General features: G+C 38.5%; 2 protein-coding genes across 12 annotated transcripts; both read left to right on the top strand.

Moving 5' to 3' along the window:
• Positions 1–369: 369 nt before the first annotated feature.
• Positions 370–8,408, top strand: LOC112451779 (acyl-CoA synthetase family member 2, mitochondrial). 11 transcript variants are annotated; one of them, XM_025011684.1, is made up of 9 exons: positions 370–396; positions 1,743–1,849; positions 2,895–3,420; positions 4,825–5,008; positions 5,253–5,462; positions 6,736–6,870; positions 7,080–7,193; positions 7,283–7,519; positions 7,954–8,406. In XM_025011684.1, exons 1-9 carry the CDS (start codon positions 386–388, stop codon positions 8,251–8,253), a joined length of 1,824 nt encoding a protein of 607 aa, XP_024867452.1. In that variant the 5' UTR covers positions 370–385; the 3' UTR covers positions 8,254–8,406. The 11 variants fall into 11 exon arrangements, with proteins under 11 accessions (XP_024867452.1, XP_024867459.1, XP_024867476.1 ...); XM_025011691.1 differs by lacking the exon at positions 370–396 and adding an exon at positions 539–654 and having other exon boundaries at positions 7,954–8,405; XM_025011708.1 differs by lacking the exon at positions 370–396 and adding an exon at positions 542–654 and having other exon boundaries at positions 1,764–1,849; positions 7,954–8,405.
• A 586-nt stretch (positions 8,409–8,994) lies between these two features.
• On the top strand, positions 8,995–10,957 carry LOC112451669 (splicing factor U2af 38 kDa subunit-like). Its single transcript, XM_025011450.1, has 5 exons — positions 8,995–9,163; positions 9,243–9,330; positions 9,667–9,733; positions 9,825–10,113; positions 10,198–10,957. The coding sequence occupies exons 1-5, from the start codon at positions 9,120–9,122 to the stop codon at positions 10,430–10,432; spliced, it is 723 nt and encodes a 240-aa protein (XP_024867218.1). The 5' UTR covers positions 8,995–9,119; the 3' UTR covers positions 10,433–10,957.
• The last annotated feature ends 12,677 nt before the right edge of the window (positions 10,958–23,634 follow it).

Consider the following 23,634-nt stretch of genomic DNA (forward strand, 5'->3'; position numbering starts at 1 on the left):
TATGTGCAGATACAAGCTTCTCGCATCGATTTATCTCTCATGGATGATTGAAAGTAAACGTAAATTTAAAGAATCGCCTTGTTTAAAAATAGCGTTTAAGTATTTCTTTCTTTCTCAATCGTTGCGCTTAGCATAGCCAATCGCAATGATTGAGAAAGAAATACTTGAGCAAGAAAAAAGTACTTAACGCTATTTAAATTGCTAACTATCTCGCAATGATACGACACTATTTGAATTGCAATTCCAAGGCGATAAGAACAAGAGCAACATCAGTCGCAATGTATAACTTATTAGTATGCGTTCATTGCGTTCTCTGCTCACATAAATAACGTGACATTGGCTCTGGATGAAAAACTGGATAGAGTCAGTTAGTGAGATATCAATAATGTTGCTGATGTAAATTTGTGTTAATATCATCGCATTCACATTCGCTCTGTTGCATTATCAATGTACAGAGTGGGCAATGTGTAACTGATTTGAATAAGCTGCCATTTTAAGCTGCGTTCCGATATTCATTGTTTACGTCACGTACGTTAAACATTTTTAGTACTGGTAGTGAATATTGGGACGCAGCTTTGGATACATGTGTTCTTATCAGTTGCGCTTCGACAGTTGAGAGCACCTGCAGCAAATTAATTATGGAGCGTTACCCTGGTAAAAATTACCGTTAAAAACCGTTAGAAATGGAAAGAAACGCATAGTAAAACAGTCAGAAACGGCCGTTTTACTATGCGATTCTTTCCATTTCTAACGGTCTCTAACGATAATTTTTACCAGGGTACACAATACAACAGTGTGTAAGCATTGTGAAAATGTTTTATCAAAATAATTAGTCGTCAGTCAATAACTGTAACTTTACGTAAGTTACGTCAAGCAAGTGCAACTGACAGAAACGCATACATTTAAGATGGCAGCTCATACAAACCAGTCAGTTATATATTGGCCATCCTGTATTACGAACATCTTACTAACAATACACGTTGACAATTACATCAGTTTACATGAAAGCGTTCCCCGCATTGCAGTGGTCCGTCTCTGTTCAGTTGTTTCTGTTCGCGATATATTCAGCGCTGAACGCATTAAATCACCAGGCAGTATTTCGTAATTTATTCCACAATTGTCTCAGTGCGCGTTCACTTGTGTGGGTGTATGTTTGTGTTTGTGTGTCTGATAGATAGGAAAAAAAGTTTGATAAGATTGAAAAAAAGAGAAAATAGATAAGATTGACAGAAAGGAAATGATCTGATATATAATATTGTGCTAATATAATATAATGCTAAAAGATCGATATTGTATTATAATAACTTATTTGTAACATGCTAATAGAAGTTAAAGTTTAAAAAATTAATAATTTATAGGTCATGTTTGTTATGTTTGTAATACTTAAATTATTGTTCCGTTATAGGCAGATGCTTTTATAGTGAGTGCGAAAATTTTGTGCTGTATTTGAAATGAGAAAATTTTATAGTGCATTTTTCTATGAGAGATTTGTCTTTATACAAATGTCTGATATTGTATAAAACATTTCTTAAATTAAATTAAGAAAGTATTTTTAAAAATCGTAAAATTAATGTTGTTGCAGTATTTTAAATGCACTGAAGAGAAATGATTAAGAACAGATAATATGGTTACGAATACGAGATAAGGATTTGGTTTTTATTAGAGTCTGCTTTGATACAGAGTTTAGTGAGCGTTTCGCCTGCTTACGCGACACAAGTCTGATCGATTTATTTATTTTTTAGAAAGATGTTTTCTTCATTTAGATCAATTTCGCGATGTGTCACGTCCGGAGTTATAAATCATCAGAACCACTCACGATGTTTCTCTGTGTTGCATCATAATTTTAAAGGTAAGTAAAGAAAAGTCACACAATAAAATAAATTATATAATAAACTTTAAGATCTGGTACAGTATAATAAATTTGAATACATTATGATAAGACAGTGAATATAGAACTGACTAGACAGATACTGAATAGACAGATCACTTGTAATCGTTTTCCTTGCCCACTATTTTGACTAAAAAAAAAGATGTTGAATTGACATTAACATTAATATCGTAGAAAAAATCAGATTTTATGTATCAAATATAATAATTACAAATTATTGTATGGGAATTTTTAAAACAAATAATATTGTGTATTTGCAATTAAATTTTTTTCTGTTCGTATTGTTAATACTAATAGCACGATAGTGTTATCTTAAAATGCGTTAAATTTACGATGCTCTTAAAAATTTTACTGTCGCATAATGCAATTAAAAAAATTATATTATTAATGACGCAAATTTGCGTAAAAAAACCATAGAGTGTTTTTTTACATTGTTTTCGAGCTCAAATAACTTTGAAAAACATTGTATGTATTATTTACTTCTGATGTTTATTTTAATTATTATTAATTATTAACAAACGATCCCTATCAAAGATCATGAGCGGAGGTATTGAAGTGAAAGCAATATAAACATTTGGAAAGAAATATATGTATATGCATCTGACTATTCTATTACAATATTCTTTGAATTATATTATTACATTAAAAGGCGTTGAATCGATAGATAGTTTCCATAACTATTTTATCTGTATTAGCAATAATTTTCGATAATATCAGTATTAGTGTAGAGATATTAGCAATTGCAAAAAATTACGAATTATAATATCTACTTCTTACTTTAATAGATAACGATATTATTCTATCGACCACATTGGTAAATTGCCATTAGCGTTTTATTAACATTATTTTAACAGCATTTTACTTAATATGGAACGTTTAGTCATCATAAGATTTGAGACGCTATGAAACCAATTTCAAATAAAAATACAAATACGTGACTAGATAAGAATAAAGCTCTCTAGATATATAATAAAACTTAAATCATATTGCAAATTAATTGTTGCAGAACGACGTCAGCTTCGAAGATCAAATATCCAAACGAGGGTCAATTTTTCTCATGCAATCAAAGCGGCTCATATGTATAATCCCGGCGAATTTCCTGTAATGGACAAAACTATCGGACAATTATTAAGCGAGGCAGTTGCAACATGGCCCGAACGGACTTGCGTTGTTTCGATTCCTCAAAATGTTCGTTTAACCTTCACCCAGCTTCTTCGACGAGTCGACTCGTTTGCTGCGGGTCTGAAGAAGCTAGGCTTGAAAAAGGGCGATCGGCTGGGCCTTTGGGGTCCGAATGATCTAGAATGGCTCATAACGTCCCTGAGTGCATCGAGGGCGGGATTAATCGTCGTCGCAATTAACCCCGCTTACCAGCAAAACGAATTAGAGTATTGTCTGCAAAAAGTTGGCGTAAAGGCGATTGTTTCACCCGACAAATTTAAAACGCAGAATTATCCAAAGATGTTGCTCGCCGCAAAGAAAATGTGCCCTACTTTGGAAAATATTATCATTTATTCCCCGGATCACGTGACGTAAGAGACTCCAATTAATGTTATCATAATAGTATTATATTTATCATACCGGCATATGTGCAGCGCAATACACTTTAAAATTAAGATTATCATATCTTTAAGTTTTTGCTTAGAAATAATTTCCAATCTTGCGAGACGTAATCTTTTAAAAAAGAATATTACTTCCTGCCTTCGTTAATAGCCGTTTCTTTAAAAATAACTAATTTAAAAAAATGTTAATAGGACATTTAAATGACGCGATTATTGCTTTTGGTATAATTGACTTTTTTTTTTAATGACTGTGGACTTGAGCGCGCGCACACGATCTTTCGTGAGCTTTTAATATGTGCACACACTAGAACGCGATCGCTTCACTGAACCGTGAATATCGCGTGAGTCCTCGCACTTTGACTGACAGAAATCTTTTGCTCGATTTTGCGAAATGGATTAAGAACACGAGATTATTGTATATCAAAACGTCTTATGCACTTTTATTTTCGTAAATATTTCTATGTGTGTGCACAGCCTATGTTTATTAGAATTTAAAAATTGGTCCGTATTAATCCTTTTTTGTTTAAACTACAAGTAAATCTTCGAACTTTAAGAATAAATTCTTTTTCTTATATTTAAAATACATTAAGTATAAAATTAAAAATAAAGTTTAGCTGCATTTTTAATCTATCCCACACAGCACAGGATATTTTGAGGGACATTTGTGCATCCGCTGGATATCCACCGGATATTAAATATCTACTGGATATCCACCGGTTATTGAGATATCCCACTTTATCTGTAGGACGTCCCTCAGATAAAGTGTGCTGTGTGGGATATGTAATAATTATAGAGTTTTTTTAAATACATATATCTTCATATATGAATAGAAAATTATATTGTGCGTATATTACAGTAGATAACTATCAAAATGTCAACACTTTGAATATACTTCTTGGTAAATGGCCAAGGTATAAGGTATAAGTTCTGTTTCATGACATGAGAGAGAGAGAGAGAGAGAATAGCGTATCGATCTGAGGTCGCAAAAAAAGACGAAGATTGAACGACTCGTAATACTGGAGAAGGGTGACGGTTTAAAACGAAACTGTTTCGATGCCGAAGAAAACATTCAGCAATCTCATCGAATATTGTTTCTTCGAAACTGTTTTTATTTTTTTATTATTTTCGTCATGCGTTCTCCCGTATGTCTCATCGTTGCACATGAATGTGAAATCTCGCGCGTATCGCGTGTTTCCTTTTGGCGTAGCCCTCCAACTTTTACCAATCAACCGATTTGATTAATAACCGTGCCGTATGGAAGAATCATGGTCCAATTAGGTTAATAGCTTCGGTGAAGGTCTATCCATTTGATCACGTTCGCAAACATCGTGTCATTGAGGGAATGTAAACGATATTAGCGCGTTTAATTTATAGCGGTACGCACCGTTTCGCCGACGTCGAAATTTCGGCAACGAGAGCGGAAATGGATGCGATCGCCGCCGAGCAGGACAAGATATCATGCTATGACGGATGCAACATACAGTTCACATCTGGTTCTACCGGTAGGCCCAAAGCCACGCTCATCTCGCACAGGAGTCTCGTAACCAACAGCAAAGAGGTGAGACCTACAAACATTAAACAACTGCACCATGAATGTTCCGTTCTAATTATTAATTAAATAATTAAAAATTATTTATAATAACTCTGTTCTCTCAACTCATAAGATAAGCAGCAGAGGATAATGATCTAAAGTGATTTATCTGATTAATAAAATTTCTTTATCTTCACGGATGACCTAAGTTAAGTATGTTATACAAGTATGTTGTATTTTATATCTTAGAGTTTGATTTTTCTGTTGGCAGGCTTCGCTAAGGGCGAAGATAACTATCGAGAACAAAATATGTTTAAACATGCCTCTCTTTCACGCGTTCGGCACGATAATGGGCGAATTGCTCACCTTCCATACGGGGAGTACCCTCGTCATGGAAGAACGCTCCTTTAATCCGGTAAAAACCTTGGAAGCGATAGCGCAAGAAAAGTGTGCTATAACGTATGGAACGCCAACTATGTGGGTAAGCAAGGACGAAACAGATGCATGCTAGATTGTTTGAAAATTTCCGTTTGATATAGTTAGAAGTGACATATTTCACGATAAGATGCCGTTACAGAGATTGTATACAATTAATGTATTTAAATATGACAAACACTTCTAACGATGTATTATTGGCTAATTGTTAATAGTCTCGATAGTTAGTCGGGAGCCGTACGAGTACGCGATAAGCAATCGCTAGTCATGCTTGCAGAGCGGAATTTCAAATCGATAAAACTTATGTGATTCATGAATAAATCCTACTAAACTAAGCCTTGTTATATTAGTCTCGCAAAGCGGTATTTTCTTTTTGAATTTTATTTTCGATATATCCATGTCACGCTGATAAGTAAAATTATCTCTCCATTTTTTGCCTGACAACTTTCATTATCATTGCGAAACTATAAAACTTTATTTATCACTATCTTTATCATTCATCACTATTGTTATTATTTAAAAGAATAAAACGTATACATATACAATTGTCTATATAAAATGTTTAAACTTACAAATTCTAGTAATTTATGGTAAAATTAGCTAAAACTAATTTTTTTGTACAAAAAATAAGTAAACAATATAAATTTTTTTTTTAATTGGTTGTATAGTTTTCTAGAAAAAAGGATTTTAAATGTTACATTAATCTTGACAATAATCTAATTAAAAATGACTATTCAAAATGACTTGACTTGTTAATAACTTGTTAATGATTTGACTAGTTAGTTTTACCGTTTTAATATCAATTTATCAATGTACTTACGATTTCTATATCTTATTAATCAAAACATTGATTAAAATGATTAACTAGTGATGGCACGTGGCAGTAACGTCATAATTGATTTATATCAACGTTTTATAATATAAAATCATTACGTGCTATTGAGATTGTTGTAGCTAATAATTTTAACTGATCTCTCTTGAAGCAATTGCAAACACTTTGACATGCTTGTTGCTTCCGGTTAGAACTTAATGACGGTAATGTTTGCTAATTGTTATGAGAAACTCTATCCATGTTTATACACGTTCAATATTTTATAGGTACATATAGACACACGCTGTTTTCATTTTCAAAACTATTTTTCTCAAAAACTGTCCGACAAACAGAAAAAAAATTGTTTTGCGTGGTTTACTTATTCAGTCACCAGTTGCTGCAAATTCTATGTAATGGCATTAAAAAATTTTTTTCTTTACCTATGTCCCCATTTTCTTTTCAGAAATTTATATTCGCATTTAGTTTCATTCATGTATGATTTCACTAGGTGAACTTAATTGAGGCACAGCAACGATTGCAGCTACCGATGGGCAATCTTCAGGCAGGAATTACCGGTGGTGCACCCGCGTCTTCTGAACTCTTCAAACGAATTCGAAGCTTGCTTGGCTTCAATGATATGATGGTAAATTCAATCAAAGCCATAGCTCTTCACATTGAACAATTATTATCACAATCGTTATGATCACGGCGTTTTTTTTAGAAGACAATTTTAATAATTGTATTATATATGTATACATTTTACATATATGTATAATGTATAATGTATATATTTAGATACTCTTATTTAAATACTTATATAAATCCCTGTATTAGATAAACTTTCAATTACAGAGTATATACGGCCTTACAGAAACCACAGCTATAGTATTTCAATCGATTCGTGGAGAGGATAGGCACCTTACGGAGAACACCGTGGGTCATTTGGCGAATCATGTCGAAGCAATGGTATACGTCAATCTTTTATTTCTAGGAAATAGCTTCTTCCAGTTTTGATTTTCAAAGTTTTGTTATGCGCGTATTTTTTGACGTGTTAGATCGTCGATCAAAACGGTTTACCCGTCCGTTTTGGAGAGCCTGGCGAACTTTGGATTCGCGGGTACTGCAATATGTTGCGTTACTGGGACGACGAAGAAAACACGAAGAAAACTTTGACGGAGGACGGCTGGTTGAAAACGGGCGATCAATTTGTCTTGCAGGAAAACGGATACGCTACTATAGTCGGACGACTCAAAGATATGCTTATTCGGGGAGGAGAAAATATTTTCCCTAAGGTGAGCTCGGTATATGACCTGTATCGCACTCGCTATGTAATATATTTTATTTTTCGATACGTAGAAGAGAAAAAAACGAATTTAAAAATACTAAAAAAATTAGCTCGGTATATGACCTGTATCGCACTCGCTATGTAATATATTTTATTTTTCGATACGTAGAAGAGAAAAAAACGAATTTAAAAATACTAAAAAAATTAGATGACATATTTTAGAGATTCTTTTTAAAAAATATCTAAATATTGTATTAAATTAAAAAAAAATTGATCTCTTGTTACTATAAATGATATAATTATTCCAAATAAATTGCGTATATATAAACATGATTTTGAACCTTGCTTTATCGAAACAGAGTGAATTAACGTATACAAAATTTTTGGAGATTTAATTTTATTATTTTATAAGAGTCCACTCATTTTGCTTTTTTTTTGCAGGAAATCGAGGATTTCCTGGTGACCCATCCTAAAGTAATGCAGGCGCAAGTTATAGGAGCATATGACGAGGTCTTCGGAGAAGAGGTTTGTGCATGTATTCAACTTCGCGACGGTGCGACGATGACGAAGAATGAGCTGACGGATTATTGTAGAGGCAAAATAGCACATTTTAAAATACCGCGTTATGTAGAATTCGTTGATAAATATCCAAAGACCGCCACTGGGAAAATTCAGAAATTCCGTCTAAAACAACAATTGGAAAACAGTGGTGTGATACCGGCAAGATCAAGACATTCATAATTATTATAGAGATTAGACAATAATGACAATAAATTTTGAAGAAAATCTAATAAGAAAGAATTACAAATTTAATGACGATTATTGCGAGTTTAAGTAAGGAATTAATTTAAGAAGCTGATAATTAAGATTTTATTAAATATTAATTGTGCAATTAATATTTAATTAAAATATTTTTGTCAACGTTGTATTTGTAAAAGTTTTTTAATCTTCTGCGGATGTTGAAATGTAATGTAAAATTATTTTGTTAGAATAAAATATAAAAAATTCAAATAGTCATTTTCTTAACTTTAATAACACCTTTTTATCTTATTAACACACTATTAATTTATAGAAAAGTGATAATTAATTACAATTAATTATGTATATAATAATAATAATAATAATAATAATAATAGATAATAATATACTTTATTTCAATTGAGCAAAAGGTAAGTAATATTGTATAAATTAAATTATTAACCTGGGAACAGGCGCCTGATTTTTTATTGCATATTACCTAGGATAATTTTTACATCCTAAATTAAAAGTCATTAACATTTTTTTGAAAATAAGTAAGGAGAAACCAAAAAAAATATTTAAAAAACAAAAAAAGCACATAAAAATTACTGTAACGTAAGTTTAATGTTTTCGATACTGAGGTGTAAGAATCCTAAGTGCCCGGTTACAAATAATTTACTGTTTATTGACAAATGCCCCGTTGGTAAAACAGTGATCTCGATGTATTCGTACATCGTAGTTCGTAGTCGCGGTCGTATTGCGGTTGTACTCACTACTCAGTATATTGCCGGATTTTTAAAAACGAAAAGCTCCGTTTTCTATCCTCTGAATAATCGTGACACGCTCGCGAGTCAGAGGATCTTCGGATCATGGCCGAATATCTGGCGTCAATTTTCGGCACCGAAAAGGACAAGTAAGCGCCAGCCGGATCATGTTTTACACCGTTGCTTTGTACGAAATAGGTTATGTAAGCTTATTTTTTTCACTTTCAGAGTCAATTGCTCGTTTTATTTCAAGATAGGCGCCTGTCGACACGGAGATCGATGCTCGCGAATTCACAACAAGCCGACTTTTAGTCAGGTAAGATACTTCCTGATCTTTTTTGCATAATAATTTGCATATCGCAATGTTTATATTCTAATCGACGTATAAAATACATCTTATCGACGTATAAAACGACATATATTGAAATTTTTCGACTAAATATGTTTTTCTGCCGCGACTCTGGTAATTTTTCAACATTATTTTAAAATATATTAGGATTTATATACCAGTACTTTTGTCTAAAAAATGTACGTATTATATTTCAACATAAATTAACTAAAAAAAACTACGGTCCAAATGGACCGAAGAAAGTAATAAACCTAAGTTTATTATTATGTGATTGTATCGTTTACGCAAGTCTGTGTTCTTCAGACGTGTCTACTGCAGAATCTTTACGTAAACCCTCAGAATTCTGCGAAAAGCGCAGATGGATCTCATTGTAAGTATTGAGCCTTAATAAGAGTATCAAGTACTGTACAAGAAGAGCGTTACGCAGTTTGGAACGTATACATATATATTTTACACGACAGTGGTTGCGAACGTATCCGACGAGGAGATGCAGGAGCATTATGACAATTTTTTCGAGGACGTTTTCATCGAGTGCGAGGACAAGTACGGCGAGATCGAAGAGATGAACGTGTGCGACAATCTCGGCGATCACCTGGTCGGAAACGTTTACATTAAGTTCCGCAGGGAGGAAGATGCGGAGAGGGCGGTCAACGATCTGAACAATCGTTGGTTCGGCGGCAGGCCGGTTTACGCCGAGCTCTCGCCCGTCACCGATTTCCGCGAGGCATGCTGTCGCCAGTATGAAATGGGGTAAATTTGTGAGCTTAAGCGCGATTTACACAGCGCATAAATAAATAGGCACGAAATTGTATACGCGAAATTGTGTGCGTTTAGCGAGTGCACGCGCTCTGGATTTTGTAACTTCATGCACTTGAAGCCGATATCCCGGGAGCTCCGCCGGTACTTGTACAGCCGTAAGAAGGGCAAGGGTCGATCGAGGTCACGATCGAGATCGCGAGGTCGCGACCGCAGGAGGAAGTCCCGATCCAGGGATAGAAGATCCAGATCTAAAGATCGGCGCAAGGGAAGAGACGAGAAGGGCAGGGATGGCCGATCTGGTCGCTATTAAAATAAAATTATATTCATACACTTAAGCCGATATTCATAGTCAGATCTTATATTTAAGATCGTCTTAAGTTTATCTTTAGATGCTGACAACTGACAACTCGTTTCATTGGCTACGGAGTATTTAAAGATGAACTTAAGACGATCTTATATATAAGATCTGACTATGAATACCAGCCTTAGATTTCGTTTCTTGTTAATCCCAATTCTATTTGATTTCAACAAATTACATAAATTATTCCTTTATTATCAAACAAATAATAGACCGAAGGTTTCTGTAAAAGATTTTCTGTCTAATTGATAATTTTTTTTCCGTTTTATTTTCCTCGTTCAATATCGAATTGCTGTGGTATTGTGACACGAGTTCTGTAATAACGGTATAGGCGGCAGCACCAATTCACTGATGGCTAAAAAAATACAGTATTGTATTTTTACGATGTATTTTTTTTTGTTTCTATATTTCATTTAAGATAGATAATGTATAGGTGCTCAAATTTTTAGTTTTTACATTAAAATATTGGGAAAAGTATTTTTTGTCGGTGTTCTGATTTCCCTCTTTCCTACTTAAAAAAGAAATATATGTTAAAGTTAGTAAAACCTAAATATATATTTAGTATAAATGATTAATTATGCAATCTATACATTTACACTTTTTTCTTTTTCTTTTTTTATAGACGAGAGTAATGGAGTTTTTTAAATCTTGATGCATTAATGAATTAAATAATTGTACGTTTTTTATTCTAGTGATATTTTGGAGGTAGCAATGTTTATTTCTAAAATACAAACGCGCGCGCGGATATAAAATTTATATAAAAATTCTTCTCTTTTTATCAATTTTTCTTTTTCAATATTTCCTACTAGAAAGTTGTATGCTTGCCACAAGATGTCACTTGTAGTATCTTGTACCGTTAAGTTTTATTTTTAGTCGCTATACTGTTACTACATAAAAAATTATTTCAACCATGAACCATTACTTGAGAAACAGCATTAGTTTATAAAAACTAATTTGTTTAACAACTTATATAAATTGTAAAGTTTATATAAAACTCTCATATAAAAAAAGATATAGATTTTTACGAGGCATTTAATAAAGTTATGTCGTATTATATATTACATTCGGTCGCAATAAAAATTTTTATATAAATTTTATATATTCCAAAAATATAAATTTGCGATAGAACAAAATTCTGGAGTAACTTCCAACAGTAGACAAGCGAATTTCTTCCTAATGATAGTAACTTGCAATCTTTGCGCGGTGGGGCTATTCGCGAGCCAAGTTTATCCCCTTTTGTTCTTATTTTAATCGGTACCCGCGCATATTCCTTGTCTCGTGCCGACCAACTGTTGCTCAACAAGTTGTTGTTGAAAGATGACGCGAAGGTGCGGCGGGTGTGCGCGCAGCCAAGCAAGAATAGCAAGAAAAAAAATTGGAAGGCAGTGGAAAAAGGAAGAAAGGAAGAGGAAAGAGAAAAAACGCAGCGGAGAGAGAGAAGGAGAGAGAGAGCGCCGACGGTTTTTCAAGGAGAATCACGTCTCTTCTCGAAATCAGCTCATCCGAGGCACGTGTTTCGGCTGGGCCTAATTGGCAGGGCTCTCGGGGCCTCTTACCTCGCTTGCAAGACTCCGAACGGGCGTGTATTACCGCAGCAGATGGTGGTCGTGATTGCAGCTGCCTCCGACGAACACCTGCCTTCTGCTTTGGACGGCTATCGGAATACCGATGCCTGTTCTCCTCGTTGCCACGCACTCGCTACGCCGTCGTTTATCTCGCTTTCGAGATTTATCTCCGTCAGCTCCGCGCTATCACCCTTTCTGGGGAAAAAAATGATAATAATAGTCGCGGCCAGAAAGATCAATATGCAACGAGTCGTAGTCGATTTTATTAACGCGCGTACATTCGTGCTGAGAAAAACGCCCGCAATATTAGCATACTACCTTAATATGGCTACATAAAACATGGACGATTCCGTTAAACATGTACATAATTATTCGTTTGCGTCCATACGTGGAATTCGATTATGGATGAGCTGTAAATGCATCGCGGTTGTCCGTCATGGTTTAGCTATAATGCGTTACAGCCCCGTGAGTACGGTGTTTTTTCAAATATTTCCATATATTTTTATAACGTCATACATTAAATAAAACGCGCCCGTAAATGTTATCGCACTTCCAAGTTGATTTGAATGCGAATCCCTAAAAAAATATATGCATATCCCATATCGAATATGTACACCGTAACAAATTTTATTGTTGAAAATTTACGGTTGGATTTCCTTGACCGCGGTTGCAAATTTTATTAACCAGAGAAAAGGGTTGATTTTCATTTAATAATGCCATATCTCGAAAATAATAGGATAACAGAATTATTATATCTCTAAAAGCTTCTACGCTCTCTTCCTCGAAATTTTATAAATGAAAAAATTCTTTTTAAATATATTAAACAATATATTTATAAATCTGAAAAGATAATAATTTTTATAAATAATAAGTGCCTACAGACGATATCAATCAGAATCAATTAGTTCTTGGTTAATTTCCATTTATTAATTTCGACACTGATTCGATAATTCAAACATTGTTTCAACTAAATTTTCCTTCCTCCGAGATAAATTCCGCCAGGAGTTTATAATTCATTCACGCGCATATTTGAAATTTCATGAGGTGAGAGCGGAAAAAGATTCTCGAGGACGTCGATACGCGTTGCAAATTGAAAACTGAGCTAGAACTAGGCATAATAGTCCGCGAGCGGGCCATCTGAATACCATAATTAATCCTGGCAATCCGCCAGAACATCCTGGAACATCCCACAAAGGAGATACTCGTTTTCTGTACCACCAGACACAAATGACGGGAGGTGAAAAGGAGAAGAGAAAGAGAAAGAGAGAGAGAGAAAGAGAAAATCGGCTCTCGGAATATGAAAATCGTAGAAAATCGCGCGTCCGTCGAACGAAGTCCAACGAGAACAATGGACAGCCATGACCGCGATTTCCCTCGTCAGGGAAACGAGCTAACGAGCTGTCAAACGTCACCGAGCCGGAAGGGCCCGGGTGTTGTTAAATCTCGGTGGCACGGCGACGGACGCATCTTCGATCGGCCGCCCCGCGAACCGAGCCTTCCGGAACAGGACGTGTCCCCCGTCTTCCGCTAACTGGGCGACGGAGATTGGCAATTACACCCGCCGAGATCGATTTGATATTGAAAACTGGAAACGTTTCAAATGGCAATCGGGGGGAATCTCGATTCTCGAGTGCCACGAAGCGCGCGACGGTGAGACGCGAACAAAACGGTTCGGACTCAATCGGGATTCTTCTTATTATTTCACGAACGTCGTCATAACGTTAACGTTAACGTCGACGCGGCAATCTTAATCAATGAATCGTATTATCGTTCGTTAATTATTCTCCGCTTCTCTGCTCTGCCGTTTTTAACGAGCGGATAAATCGACTTAACGGCAGTGCTATACGCGAAAATTGCAATCGAACGTCAAGCGCGTTGCCTTTGCGACGTAAATGATTTATGAAAGCGAGGGGAAAAGCGAGGGTCGTCGAAGAGAGCCATTCCATAAAATACGGATAACTGCGTGTCGAACAACGGCGAGAGGAACGGGTGGAGGAGGAGGAGGGAGCGGGGAGGGCGCCTTTCAATCCCACTGTATGAGACGACTCTCGTTCGATGTTGGAGAGAAAAAAAAAACGTTTCACGGGGCCATTTAATCGCGAGGTCCGAGTGCTGCCTGCGAAAGGGCCGAACTCACCGAACTGATGGCTCTGAAAAAAGATGGGCAGGCCCCTCCGAAATTCGATCACCGCAGGATCCTGATGGCGTGCGTCGCGCTGTTGATCTTGCAGGTGATCTGCACAAAGACGAGGAGCCGCGGTAGCTACATCCGGCGGTTGCATATCTCTCTCTCTCTCTCTCTCTCTCTCTCTCTCTCTCTAAAAAAAAGAGAAGAAAATAAACCGGTGGAAATTTGTAGTACGCGCAACGTGACGACCTAATTGGTATAATAATAAAAATGGCGCGTTTCGGCGTTGCTGTGCCGGTATACTGCCGGTGAATTCTCGTTTAAATGCAAATGCATCTCGGCCGCGACGCTTCAACGGCTATATCCAAAACCTCGGCAAAAGGCCGGGGCCGCTTCTTCCGTTGGCGTTAAAACGATCTAAATGATCTAATCGAGCCCCCCCCCGCCGGGACTGAAAATCCATGTGCTCGTCGCTGATAGCGCGTTGCTGCGTCGTAACCCGCGACCATCCGCGTAATTATTTCAAAAGGCTGTTCGAGACATTTTATTTCCAGGTCGTTTAAAATCCAGCTCGCGACCATGTTTTCCCAGTCCGCGCGCACAAACGAAATGAAATTATGTATCGCGGAATTTTATACGATGAATATTTCATTGCAGGATTATTATACTGTAATAAAATCACATCAATCCTGTGTACATAATAATGATATATTATTGGTGATACAATCAAGCAGTGACACACGAAGAATGTAAAATTAAAATATTCATCAAAATATACGTAGGATATATTAGCTGTTTAATTAACTTAAATTATTGATATTTTTATACCGCGCGGTGAAACGTTACCGCGCGCGTTACTTCATCCCGAGTTTCTTTCTCGCGAAATATCATCTAGATTTTATATCGCGCATTCGCTCACCATATTCATATTATTTTTCCTATTTAAAAGCACTTGGATAACGTATTCCAAGAATCGGGCATATTCCTCTCGAGATATACTCCCGACTCCCGACTCCCGCCCCGGTGCAGACGGAGCGATATAGCGCTTTCGAGAGAGATTTATGAAGGACCGTCTTTTACGCCCTTCCTCTTGCCTGCCTCAGAAAAGAAAACCGGTTCATCAGAATTCATTGCAATCGGTATATAATCGAAATCTGTTTTTGTTCTTCCTCGCGATTGTGCCGCGATAATGGACAATGACATTGTTAGGGGATGCAAGAATAAGGCACGAAGAATGAAGGGAAAAATGGAAGAAGCCGCGGCTGCGGCGAAGAGGGTGACTGTCGTCGTCGTTGCAGGGTTGAAATGACTACCGAGAAGGAACGGGAGAATAACGGCGAGTTTAATATGGCGCCGCGGGGCTCGTTTAATCATTTAATCGAGTCCCCGGCCCCGGCATGCCTCGGTTTTCCATCGTCGTCGTTTGCACCTCATCTCGTCCCGTTCTCCGTTCTCCGAATACCATCGGTAGGGCCGACGATTACTTACTTAAGGACGATTTCGCGTGTCTCCCCCGTTCCGTCTATTCTTCGAGCGTTCGAGGCGTTCCCTACGTCGCGGGCCCTTTATCTCAGCCCTGCAATATGCAGCCGGTCGCACTCGTGGCAAAACTCATCGAGTCCGGACACTCCGTCACTCGTCCGCGCGCGAAAACATCTTCTCGACAGATAAAAAGACACGAGGAACGCGGAGCGCTTTAATGGTATTCAAGACGGATTAACTGATTTTTGCATAACGTTGAAACATTTCGCGTATGAATTTCGCGTTACAATCGCACGAGAGAGACATTATATCGACGCGCTGAAATCAGTCGCCGAATCACACGTTTCGCGTTCCTGCTCGTCGTACTCGTCGCCGCGCTAGAAAACAGTTTTCATTTACTAATCTATTATTTCGTAGGGAGAGATATCAAATGGGACGGCTCCTGGGCCCTCACCGCGGTCATGGGACGTCAGAGAAAAGAAATGGCACGCTGAGAATTCTTGCGTGCCATTATCATTCGCAAGAATCGCAAGAGAAACGTATGCGCAAATGTTGTTCTTACGGAAAAGGTTTGCAAGTCGATTAGGCTATCGCATGGCTTTTAACCAATCAACTTGCAACGTTTCTGTAAGAACAGAATTTACGCATACGTTTCTCTTGCGAATAAATACAAGAATCGAGTCCCAGGAGCCTTAAAAACTTTTAAAAAGCATTATCGCTCGCGAGCCGTTCGATCGTTTTATTGCCGTTTACGTCGCCTAGGTTGTTTACGTTTTTTCGGCTCGGCTTTCTTGGAAACTCGCACCTCGCGAGACGCGTCACGCGGCGTACACCCTTCCCCCACTCCCCCACTCTTTCCAAATTTTTCTTATTGCCGTTTGCCGTAGTTGCGATCGTCGCGGATTGCGAGGCGGACGGTATATAGTGCGAGTTCGAGGCTGTCAGGCTGCGTTCAACTCGCTCCGCATTTTTCGCGTTCTCTAAACCCGTCGATCGCGAATCTTCTGCCCATATTGCGCCCCGAAAGGCAGGAGCTATTATAATTAGAGAAAGAAAGTTCGCGAATATCTTTGGACGCAAACGAGTGTCGGAATTGAGCGACGCCGCGACGGTCGATCGTCTGGCTGCGTATGTAAATCCATGCCGCGTCTCTCGATGTTCGCAAACGGCGAATTAATTGATTTTTATCGCTGATTTTTAAGAAGTTTTGGTCTCATATTCAACGCAAGCAAATTATTGGCGAATTCGCGTCTCCTTGCTCGCCGCGAGTGAATCTCGCGTCGGAGTAACGTATCAACCGTCATTGCGTACAGTGCATTTCGAAAGTTTCCGTTTCACACACGGCCCGCGGGTGATACGCGGGGCTGCATTCCACAAAATTCACTCTCGGTGACTAAAATCTATCGTTTACACCGTCCTATAGCATTTTAGTTACCGAGAGTGAGTTTTGGAACGCAGTTTAGGGTGTTTTCTCGGAAGTGCCGCGCTCCAGACGTTCGCGGTTCGGCGCGGCGCGTACCCCCTTCTCTTCCACCTCGTTCCAAATTTTTCATTAACTTCAGTCGCATCGTATTCAGAGCCGCGACATCGTTATTCACTGGCCGCGAGCCGTGTCCGCGTCTTCTACATATCTGGCGTCGACACTGATTCGCGGAACACGGAAGCCGAGCCGGCAGGCAGGTAGGGTGAATAGGGTGATCCGAATACAGCTCCGTGTGTCGTCGCATTATCTTTCGAAACGCACAATAGATACTAATTATAAGAGAAAATGCGATCATTTTTTATGAACGATTAACGGTTGTCAGCCTGCGCACACGTCCGAGCAAGGAGAGTGTATTTTTGAATATCGTATTCCGGGCATATAATCTTTAATCTCACTCTCTCTCTCTCTCAATTTTTCTAAATACTATTTTCTAATTACATTAATGTGACAAATTAATCTGAAACGCAAGGGGGCGGAATACTCGGCGCATCTTAACGCGTATATTCATTCATGTACTTTTGTATTCTTAATACAATAATTATTTGAAAACTTGTTGCGGTGAAATATATACGATATAAGTATGTCGTCAGTTCGAGCGATACGTGAAGTGCGGCGCGGGCGGCCGGCTAGTAGCGTCGCTATGAAGTTAGCCGTGCAATCTTTGAATCCGTCCGTTAACGCTAATTCGCAAGATGTCGTGGATCTCGTACTCCGCGCTATTCTTTTATCGTGACTAAGTGCGCATACAGTTAATACCGGGAGTGCCGTGTTAAATGCCGCGCGAACGTAATTAACCGGTTTTTTTTCCGCGAGTGAGTGTCTCGTGCCACGAAGGTGCAGCGACGAGGGAATCCGAGAGCCGAGAGGAGGACGAGGTCTGGGAGGGCATCGGGCAACGGCGGAATAACACTGCGGTAAATAAATTATTACCATTTATGTACGAATAACAATGACTGTTCACTTACACTTTTATTGTTATATTATTCATGTAATAAATTATTTATTATTTATACTATTTGTAACACATATCTATTTCTTGCGGGCTTATGTCCATTTCTACCAATGCAGATTATTTAATTTTAATCTCGGTTTAACTTATTTTTCATCTCTTTCTACGTCTAGAATTAGAAGAAGATGAAGAGTAAGTTAAACCGAGATTAAAGTCAATATGCATTGGTAGAAATGTATATATTTTAATCGTTTAATTTCAATTACATTTCCTAAAACGAATGATTTATATGAAAATTATAGAAAGAAAGATTTCTATGTATAAATGTTAAAAGAAACTGGCATCTAACAAGGTTTTTTGTAAAAACTATGCAAATATTTTAATAAATATAATTACTTGAAAGAATAAAGATTTTGATGCGCGCAGTTATTATTTCCTGAGATGATCATTGCGCGCATATGTACGTAGATATCGATTATCTTGAACGCTGCTATAATTTGATTTGTACATTTATATTTTACAGATCACAACGTAGCGACGAGATGCAGTTACGACTCCGCTGTTGCGCATCGGTGCCGGTGAGTCATCTCTCATTTTAAGTTACAATGAAATCTCGACATAAAATCGTCGTAATTTGTACAACGATTTCCATACAATTTTGATATTAGTAATTGCTCTCTCTCGAGATGTTAAAAGCTCAGAAATCTTTTTGATATTTCTGAATTTCTAATAGATGTAAAAATTACACGATGATTATATGCCAAGATTGAACAACAACAAATCGCGGATATATTGCCTCTTACGTTTTCAGTCTTCAATCTCTTCGACAAATTGTAAGTCGCAAGATCTTTCGAACAAAAAGCCGCCCGATCTTACGGTAAGAAAGACTCAAGTGCACTCGCGCGTCGGCAGCGGCTCGTTTCTTTACCGAGACGCTCCATTAAACATCCTCAACTACTTCTACTTTTGCACATTTTTTAGAGCTCGTTTACCTCCTATTGTTTCGCCTCGGCTCTTCCTCCGATTCTACTTGTCAAGGAAAGCTTTTCTTCCCTCTGGCAATATTAATTGCGATTAATAAGTCAAAACAATTACGGAACAAAATAGAGAAAATAAAATGTTTTCCCGTCCGCGCGGTTGCATTAATTATTTCTCTAATTAGTAATTTCCATCGTCAGATCTACGACGTTGTATTTTTTTCCCCATTATTAGAAGACGAGTGACATGCACTTAATTTCTCGTGACTTCTGAACAAAATATCTCCCGCAAGAGCCTCGCCGTCATTATTTTCTGAGAGAAGGCCTGTGGCCTATCCTCGCACCGAGAGCTGCATTACGAACAGACCGTATTCCGCACCACCTACTAACCGTCAGAGCGTGGCCGGGTTTTCTCCGCATTTAGCACCGAATTATTACGCCCCCCGAGCGTTCTCCATTCTCGCCATTTTACCTCTTCTCGCGTAATCTGTCGCACTGCCGAGCGGAACCGATGCCAAGGGACGTGGGTGGCACGATGGGGAAATGAAAATGTGAAGGTGAAACTGCTTCCTGATGGTTAAACGTCGCGTTTTTTGACAAGTTTGCGGTTCTCGCTGCATCACGCTGTCATTATTTTTCCACACGGTGTCGTCGCCCTTTTTACCTGCGATCGAACGCGAATCGTATAGCTGTGCGGAATACTTTGCTGCAACGATTCAACACGTTGAAGAACGCGCGAGGTTGCGCGTGACAATTTCAATAAATTCTCAAGTGTTTATTGTTAAAATCACATTATTCAAAGCTGCAAGAAAAGTGAGAATATTTTCCAAAGCCGGATGGAAAATAATAATCTCCTCTCATTATATGAATTAAATCAAACTAAATGTAATATTATTCTCCTTTGATAAAACTTCCGTTTGCCGGGATTGTTTAAGATGCGAGAAGCTCAATTACGCGATGCATATCAAATAAATATCTCCGTTTTCTGAGTTTTAGTACGAGACAGGAGCGTGGAAATTATGTGCAATTGTGTACGTGACTTTTATGAATCCGTCGCGACTTTACGACTCGGAAGACACGCTCGCTCCTGGGTATCTAGATTCTTTCATTACATCGATGTTCTCGCAATAAGTTACTGCGATCCGTCGCAGATCCGTTGAGTGTGTGCTCTGCACTCGAAACGGGCTCAGCCGCCCTTTGTATTTGAATATTGCTGTCCAGGATCAGCGGGGCCGTCTGCACGTTCGCCTTTTCGCGGACACCGATCTAGACATGTCTGTTAGTTAGCACTACCCCCCTACAAAAAAAACCCTACAAATAACACATATGCAGTAAACGCGATCATTTCGCCACGTTCATATTTCTTCATATCGACAGCAATTTCCAAGGTACTTTCTTATACTGCTGAAGGCTCGTGCGCTTCTTCTGTCCGAGATCAAAGGGACACGAATATATGGCTGCGCCGGATATGAGAATTTGGGCGCCCGATTTTCGATAGGGAATTTGCGATAGGTCTATTCCGTTACAAATCTTTCGCCGCCAATAAAGGTCTTTATCCGAAAAAGCTTCCGCGGGGGATTACGGAGGACGGTGGTTTCTCTATTGGCTTTCCCCGGGGCCAGGGGAGCTTCGAACGTCCTCTCCGTTCTCCAAGCGTTTAATTGGGATTTTATACGACGAATTAGACTAAAAGGCTATTCGCGTAGAATCGTTTAACGAGTATGGAAGAAAACCTCGGACGTCGGGCTCGCGCGCTGTCCGTCCCGCGAATATCCTGCGCACGACGGATATTTAAGCTCGCTGACTTTCCAACACTTTTTTCTCGCATAATACCCAGGCAAGACTGCTTGAAAAAACACCTGCGAAATCGTCTGGCTACTTTGCGCTCTCTCAGTTCAGGTGGACGACGGCCCGTAGAAATCTTTTCCAACTATGTAATGGGCCCGCGCTAAATCATTCCGCTAAAACTTTCAAGCGCGCTGAAAATAAATTTTTCCGTATTATTTGTGATGTTTTACGTGAAAACGATTTTTTACTTTCATTATTATTTATTATAAAATAAAGATATAATATAACACACAGACTGAGAACAAAAGAGCTTGAAACTATAGAGAGCGTGTTTTACACGAAGAATAATCCCCTTTTCAATTAAATTACGCCGCTTTCTGTTATTTTATTATTATAAATCAATGTTGCGCAATGCTGTTTACGTAAAAAAGTTATATTAATAATAATTATAACATATTTGATTGCTACAAATGAATTAATAAATGTTCGTTTGAGAAAATACAATTAGTACATTTGCTGTGTGCACGTAAAGATTAAGCGGTGTAAGGTAAAACAAATTATGCGCAGATTGTCCGCGAAATTATTTCAAAGGCCCGTGTAAAAAGATAATATGGCGTTTGATACGTCGCGATTGGTGTCCGGTACCTCGTTACGATGGATTTACGACGGGCAATACACGCCGACCGATTTTCTTGTCTATCCGCCGGCAGTCGATGAAAAAGGACGGATCGTCCGGGTGGACGAGGGGGAGGGGGGCGTGCAGGACGAGAGGAGACGACGGGGTGGATAGGACGGAAGGCACGCTTCGTCGATTCCGAACCCCCCTTGATTCTTCCCACGTCCATTTCCCTTTGTCGTCGCGTTTTCCTGCGGTTGCCAGCACTATGGCCGCTCTACATCGTGGCCGCCCTTTTCCCCCCTATCGATCGCGAAACGCGAAATGGGGATTCCCTTAATTTAGACCCCGTTTTGATGGAACACTCGCCCGATAATGGATTCGGGATGCTTTGACGTTTGGACGTTTCCCGTACAGAGTACTCTGATTTAGTGTGGATTTGACTCGCGGAAGAGCGAAGAACAAAGGCGCTCATAAAGAAGGACCCGGGACCGATGCTCCCGATGCTGTGTGGGACAGCGTTGGATAAAAAACCGTTAATGTTTCTATACATTGAGAGGGATAATGATAGTTAAGACAAAGAGCGCCGTGGAAGTTTCTTTCGATCTATAATGCCTATAATAATCCGAGAACGATTTTACGTCTTGAATAAAGGAAAGTAATCGTGAGAGAACGATAGCTAATAAAGCTGCAGATTTCAATAATTACAGACAAATGGAAGAGAAATGAATTATAATCGGATATAAATAGAATTAGATTGCTAATAAATATTAACACTGCAACAACGATAGACTCGCGCAACAACAGCTCCTATTAATTTCGCTAATTTTCCATTGTTTTGCTAATATGTGCGCCATGTTTCTCAGATCAGCACGCACATATTTTTCGCGTATTTTTTATATGTTAAGCTCAATTTACGATTATACACATGCGGTGAATAAACAATTGATGTTTACTCTGCTTCAAAATGCAAGCAATTACCAGTACCATAGCAAAACAAGAATTGCTATATTTGGACAATTACCGCATTTGTTGAAAACTGACAATATTTTCAAATAGCTCGCGCTCCTCTCGTCGACACGTACGGGAACGTAAAAATCTTTATTCAGCCAACGATTATTACTCGTTTCTAAAGTGTCGAGACGCTTGCTTCGTTTTTTCGCTAAGCAGAGAGGTGATAGCGGATATTGATAGGACCTGCCGTAGAGCCGTACGGATACTTTTGTATCAATTTTTTGGCTTCATTCAGTATTTGAGTGCATTGTGCTCGGCGAACAATAACTCATCTCGATATTGCTGGGTTGGCTCTCACATCCGATATTCCCTGTGCATATCGATACCGCTTACTCTTTCCTTTCGTCCCTTCCCGCTCTTCTCTCCTTCTCTATCTAATTCTCGCGCTATGTAAATCTCTCGCTTTCTCTTTCTGGCTCACGCTTTGCCTCTCTCTCTCTCTCTCTCGCTTCTACCTTTTCTATCAATAAAGTGCATGCCCGTTTACGGTTTTACGAGGCGAGACGAAACTTCGTCCATTAACCCGTGACTTATTAGTCGTCGGCTGCGATGCACACGAGCTGCAAGCGATCACGTCAATGACATATTTGGCCGATGAATATAACATATTCATTGAAATGCTAACGAGGCAACGAGTATGACGCGTCTGCCGCCAAATAAAGTAGACGAAATTTTGTTGAAATGCGGTATCGGCACGCGGAGGTCCGCCTTTGTGGGGCTAAAAGTGTTTCATTCAACGTATTTTACACATAGGTAGGATGCATAACTGCAACTACTTTATAATTTCAGAACAAATTATTCGTGTTTGACCTCGGAAAATCGCTCGAGTTTCGATCTCGCTTGTTATCGACTTTAACCTTCAGTTCTGTACATACATAAATGATGTATAAAATTATTAAAAACATTAAGAACGACATTTTTATCGTTGTGTAATGTCGGTATAAAATTTTCATATAAAAAGTGCATTGTTTGAGAATCTCTTTTCCTACTGCGATCATTAAATCGAAAGTCGTAATGTACGTTATCTTTGAATTACATTTATCATTTTTTCCCTCTTCTAAACCATCTTGAATAAAATTATAATTCGCTCCCAAAATTCACGAGGATATTTTGCCTGCAACTTATCACCTGCTCGCATTCTCTCGGCTTCTA

The sequence above is a fragment of the Temnothorax curvispinosus genome, unplaced genomic scaffold, assembly GCF_003070985.1.
Source record: "Temnothorax curvispinosus isolate PA1 unplaced genomic scaffold, ASM307098v1 QBEX01000258.1, whole genome shotgun sequence".
In the NCBI taxonomy this organism is placed as follows: Eukaryota; Metazoa; Arthropoda; class Insecta; order Hymenoptera; family Formicidae; genus Temnothorax; species Temnothorax curvispinosus.